Here is a 6,485-nt window from a genome sequence, read left to right as displayed (position 1 = left end):
TACAAGAAAAAGTTAGATGAAGAATTCAACATTGGAAAAAGAGTTCCGACAGCTGGGTCGACATATATATGCCATTCACGTGGTAAATCAGGAAGATTCTTGAAGCGAGATCGAATGTAACGAGTTATCGTTGAGAGTGAACTAGGTCCTTCAAAAACCAGAAAAATCAAAACAACTGATATCGCCATTCTAGTAGCTTTAACATCAATATTTCTATTTTTATCCTCACCTCCGTGTGAGGTGAAATCTTCTTTACGTTTAGCCTGAATTTGTCGCGGTTTTACTATCAAAACAATATTGAAAAGAATCAATGATACACTCGGTAGATATTCCTTAAAGATTGGCCCGTAAACGGCAAACATTAACGAAAACATATATTTTAAATGCTTTGCTTCTTTTTGAACGAGTTTCCTGTGTCACCTTTGTTATACATCCAGCACATAGACCGGGCACACGGGTACCATTGAATATTGATCTATAGAAATATCTCTGAACATTTCGAATTGTCGAAGTTACCGCATGATAAAACACTGACGCGACGTCACCTTTATACACCCGGCATATGGAATAGACTTGATCGAAAACTAATAGCAAACAATTTGAATCCCTATTGCTCCTATGCTGCGATGATGCCGCCATGAAAATAAACTGGTCGTTTTCAGACCCTTGGTTGCGACGAGTTTGTTTACCATTTAACGACGGTTATACTACGAAATAAAATACAAAAAACATCAACCAACTTAATCAAAATGAACGTAAATTTCCTCAAATGGTGAACGCAGTTGGTAGGACGACTGAAGCGCTTTCTAAATGAAATAAACGCCCCGCTGAGATGGAATTTTTTTGCTGTATTTGCCGGGAATCCGTCGATACTTTTAAACGCCATACCTCAAAATATCTTTTTAGGAAAGCTTTTTACCATTAATTGAATAATGTCTACGAGTGTTTTTATGTTCTTTTCTTGCAATGGCATTTTGATTTTTGTGGTACCATGTAAAGCGCGATGATTCTTGTAGCGATAAACAATTAGTTTCTATTATCATCGATTGATTTCTTCACTTGTTTCTAGCAAAATATCTGTCATCTAAGAATTCGTTATCGACTGATTCGTTTAACGCAAAGCCTTCAACGAGCCCTGTGAACACGGCAAAGGAATGCTTGAATAGGTTAAATCGGCCGCCATGTTGATATTCAGGATTGCGGTTCAATATGAACTGAAAGAGAGATAGCCAAAACGAAATTTGTGAAGGCGCCGATCCTGAGCCATCCGATAAAGAATCACGGAAGGATTGCCCGAGATCACTGCCGCGATATGGGTGTCCTGATTTGGATATTCTCGGAGCTACCCATTATTGGCAGAACCAATCATTCCTTAGAACGGCTCCGAAAATATCCAAAACGCGACAAATGGACAAATGTTGAATTGAATTGATAGGTATAATTATTGCTAATCTCCGTTGAAAAATGACATTTCTCCGACGAACAATTCTAGTTTTCACTAAATTCGCTGATGGACTGGTGTTAGGTGGAGATCTGTGCACCAGCAGCAGCAGGCTGACAGTGATGACAGGTGCATGTATGAACAGAACGGTCGATAGAAATTGCCGATATTATTCAGTTTTAAGCGGTGCCAGTATTGTTACGAGAGACCCGTTGTCGCACCCCACCCCGTCCCGGTTGTGGAAGACTAAGGCATGTCATCTTGAGAACATAATGCTGCTACAACTGCGTTATAAAAAGAGAAGAGCTTCTCGGAAAAAGATCTCGGATGCAGAGGTAAACTAGCTAGGAAATACGTTGAAACTGAAACACCCGACCTGGCCCCCAGTTTGTCACCACATCAGGAATTGTCTTATCCTAGGTCTTAGATCCAAGGAGGGTTGTAATGGAGTGAATGAAGAAATAGATTGATAGATTGATACATTTGAAGTAGATTGATACATATGATACATTGAAAACATGGATATATTTGAAATATTGATATTAATGAAAATATATCGATACATTTGAAATAGATCATGATCGATAATTTAGACTCATTTTTTCAAATCTCTAAGGACCATGTGCCATTTTTTGTTTTATAGGATGATGTTGATTCAGATGAAGAATCTGACAGCGAAGCTGAAGATAATTTCTTCATTGAAGATCAAAGTTTTAATAGTAACTTTAAAGATGTAACGAGTCACGTGAAATCAGTGAGGGCTGATGCAGTTATAAGTAATGGCTTAAACATCGCTCGCAAGTAAGTCAACTTTAATACCGGCTTTCAAACAAAGATGGCGAAGTAGTCACTAAGAAGGAAAATTTGGAAAATGAAAAATTTTCAATTAGATTTTTGCAACTATTCCTCTAATCAAATTTTTTTTGTATTCCAAATTCAAATATCTTGAAGTTCAAACATACTAAGAAATATGACAAAAAATATTTGATTTTAACTCCTACTTTTCTCTTTTTCAGTAAAGTGGAAGATTACTTTTTGTCGAGTAAACTGCTTTTAAATGGAAAAAGGTTGTTTAAAAAGAGTCAGCAGGTAATTCAATACATTTCTAATCTTGAATTTAAAATCAGTGATCAACACAGTGATATTTGTCTCCAAGAAATATCAACTTTTATTCAGTTCATTCTTTTCACTGAATTTCTGCCAGCAAACAATTATTTCTGAATGTCACATGAAATAAGGGCTTTGATCTAGAGACTTAGATATACTGCATCCGGAACTTTTTCAAACTATCTGATGACATGGGACCTGCGGTGAAATGTCAGCCTTCTCAAGTATTCATCCATTAGTTTTCCCATGTTGTTAGATGAAATAACATACGAATAATTCAGATTCGAACGTATATCTCCCTGAGGCTTTTAATCGCGTTTCACAAGGGTTCAGTCTTCGTCTCTAATACGTGTATCGTGTATACGCCATGCGGCGGTCTAAAAACTTGTGTAATTATCGGGAATATAGCACGCGTGTTTCGCGGTGTCGAATGATCCATTTCAAAATCTATTTTCCCGTTGAATGGGTGTGGAGGCAAGATGATATTTTGATAATAGGCAACATCAGAAACCACAAACGATACGCGATCGTGTTTCGAATATTGATTTTCTGAGTGCCTGAGCAAACGATTTTAAAACTCCCCACTTCATTAATCTATATCGAAAGTTACATGCGCATTTGTCTTGGTTTAGTGAAAGATCGGATTACGTTTGAAATGTAAGCCGCGTTCTCTATGAACGGGACGTTTTTCTCAGAGGCTATAACCAATAATAGCATCATTTACCATAAACCGCCGTCAGTGATACTTTTGAAATGTAGTACTTTGAAACTTATTTATTTATTGAATAAATTCTGATGCCCTGCGGGTAATTTGTTTTTGGCTGATAGGGAAGGTTAATTTTTGTTTTATCTATAAATCAAGGGAGGGTGTATTGTATCGACGTCTCGGCGACAGTCAAACTCTGTTAAGTCATCATCGGATAAGTCGCCGATTATTTTTATGTCCTGATTTGTAATTCCAATTCAATTTACTGCAAGTCGATATTTGGATAAGTCTTCGACATGAAAGATCATCACAACTATAAAGACTTGATGAGTTTTACTGTATATAAAGGTTGATTGATAATATGATAACTAATGATGGCTATAGACAGTAAATAGATCGAAATGTATGAAATATTCAGATTGATTTTGACACGGACATCACTCTCTTATTTCGGACACATTTTAGGCCAAAATAAAAAGATATACCTTGTTTCTCATCTTGCTGGAATTCCTTTGCGGGACTAGTGAATTTTGACCTCATATAAGAAAAAATACAAATGAGGCATCTTATTTTCCAAGATCCAAGAACATCCAAATCAAACAGTGTCCACTGCATATCATTGTTCATTGTCTAGTTTTGTAATCTGAAATGTTTTTTTGATTTTTTTGGCAGATAAACGTAGGCGACTACGTGGACCTCGTCAGTGAAGTCGACGAAAATGGCAATAAAAAGGTGAAACGCGTCCGTTTATTGTCAATTAGTGGTGACAAAACAATGAAAGATAAAATATCTATTCGGATACGAGCATGGAAAACTAATACAGTGCTAAAAAACAATACATGAACGAATCACCGCACAATCAAATATTTAACACCAGAAATAAAGTTATTGCTCACATTTGTTCCTGTTATTAGATGACTGACCATTGTTAGAATGCTTTTAATTTATATTGTAAACTTGTACTAGTGCTTAGCAATAATTAAGAGCCATTTTAATTGATATCGTTTTGTTTGCTTTTTTGTGTTTCTTGCGTTTGACTCAATTGTTAAGTCATGGACTCAATGTTTGAATAAGCTATAGGACCCGGTTCCACAGTTTGAGTTGGAGTTAACAGTTATAATTACATTATGAAGTTGATGGTTTTAACTATGGAGTGATATTTAAAACGATAAATCCTCATTCAAGTGCATCAGATGTTTCTTTCCGTTCTCCAAGGACTTCTCAGGATTCCCAAATACTAACCCGAACATAACGAGTATAGTGATTATTTTGCGACTGAACTATCTCACTTCGGTAAAGCCACGGGTCACGAGCATGTCACCCTCAACCTGTCAGACAAATTCAGGATGATATGATCCAGGGGATGCGTCAAAATGACCTAATTATACCTTCTCAGTCAACCTGGAATTCGCCTGTGGTCATGGTCAAGAAATATGCACTGTATTCGTGACTGGAATATGTAGGCTGTTTGGTGAATAGCATCCCCTAAGGACACAGAGATACAAAACCAACACGATGCATCCAAAAGAATCCCTCGCCCATCATCTCGGCAGCGTCCAGCAATAGACTAGGAGATGTCATATTACATCTATATCTGACACCTTATCTCGAGAGACTAAATTAAGAAATTTCGAGTCAACAAGAGTAAATTCCCATCGATAAGTTTTAATTGGATCATATATCTTATATCTATACATACAAAAATAACCGTTTAACAATGAAATAGTCTTTGAACATTAATCAGATTACATTAGCACCCATAAATAAAGAAGAAAAAGTTAACATGAAAATGAAAATACAAATTCGATATTCAAAGTGTTATTCTCCTAAATATAATAAAAAATGTATCGGAGCGTCACAGGCGTCATATTGGCCGTCACATTGAGTATTTCACACAGTCAGCCGCGTGCGTTGTGACGTCACTGACATGCGACTTTTACTGTTCTTGACAGTTACAACGATGCGTCGTGACGTCACATGCATAACCGCGCGATCTGATCTTTTGAACAATTTCACTCAATGAATCTGGATCCAGTTCCACAGTTGTGCGAGTTAATGTGGATTCGTTTTAGAGTCCATGCTTAGATTTAAATCGGAATTAAAAATCAGCTTTTTCAATGAGTGTAAGATAAAATCTTTACTCGCAACTGTGGAACTGAATAATTCTCATTAATATATAACACGCCTATCCATACCCTCCTATATTCAATGAAATCTACGGATTCAAGATTGGAAAATTGGAAAACAATAGAGAGAGACCTTGATTTTCCGGTAATCTTTTAGGAGTTTTAGAAGTTGATATAGTACCAAATATCCATTCAATGTCCAAGACAACAATTTTTTTTACGATGCTATTTTTAAAAACATATCATTTACCACAACTTCATATAAGCAAGTATATACATGTTTTTGATATATCTTTTACTACTGTATCGTTGAATATTTTACGCTACATTAATTTATGGCACAGGAATCTTTCTAATATAAACAGGGGCGTGTCCTCCTCTCCCCCCCCCCAAAAAAAAAGATATATTCAAGGTTCCGCTATTAAAAAATTACCCCGTCTTCAGAACATCTTACACTACACCCCTGATAAATGCATGCACAATACCAGATTACCTAAAATTGCACTCATCGTGAGTCAAAGAATGAACCATGGTTTAAAATTACATCGTGATTATCATAATCATCATCATCAGTAGAAACGAAAAGTATTTGTATCAAATCTAGTGAAAAATAGTGAACATAAAGCGTGAAAACCGAACGTATTGGCATTTAGAAATAATCGAGATGAGAGAGATGAGATGGTTTCACCATGGATAAACTATGGATACGGTTTCACACTACGTGTGTCTTTCACATATTTCATCTAAAACGGTTTTGTAGTTCATTCATAATACTTGAGACGGTCTCTTTCTAGCCCTGTACTTTAGGGGCGGATCCATGTGACAGGCGCACAACCAGCACGTGCTTCCTTCCGTGTACATTTTTAGGAAAGAATTGAACCTAATTACACTTATATTGGCTTAATCCACCGAAATTCCCAAGATTTATCCAAACCCTTACATTTTTGGCTTCCTCAACAGCGTTCGCTCTGTAAGGGTACTTGCCCCTTTTAGCAGTAAGCCCTGATTATTTCATTGTGCTACTGTCAATGGTTCCGCCCCAATCATGCGAACCCAGCGAAATGACCACGAACTCATTTAGACTTAATACGTGTTCTCAAACATC

At 36.7% G+C, this 6,485-nt stretch overlaps 1 protein-coding gene across 1 annotated transcript; it reads left to right on the top strand.

Annotated features, from left to right (window-relative positions):
- Nucleotides 1–1,422: 1,422 nt before the first annotated feature.
- On the top strand, nt 1,423–4,236 carry LOC141914982 (uncharacterized). Its single transcript, XM_074806334.1, has 4 exons — nt 1,423–1,776; nt 2,085–2,242; nt 2,458–2,530; nt 3,927–4,236. The coding sequence occupies exons 1-4, from the start codon at nt 1,465–1,467 to the stop codon at nt 4,095–4,097; spliced, it is 714 nt and encodes a 237-aa protein (XP_074662435.1). The 5' UTR covers nt 1,423–1,464; the 3' UTR covers nt 4,098–4,236.
- Nucleotides 4,237–6,485: the final 2,249 nt, after the last annotated feature.

This window comes from Tubulanus polymorphus, chromosome 1 (assembly GCF_964204645.1).
Source record: "Tubulanus polymorphus chromosome 1, tnTubPoly1.2, whole genome shotgun sequence".
NCBI lineage: Eukaryota > Metazoa > Nemertea > Palaeonemertea > Tubulaniformes > Tubulanidae > Tubulanus > Tubulanus polymorphus.
The sequence above is the reverse complement of the archived record's forward strand: the minus strand, read 5'-3'. Positions and strand labels throughout refer to the sequence as shown.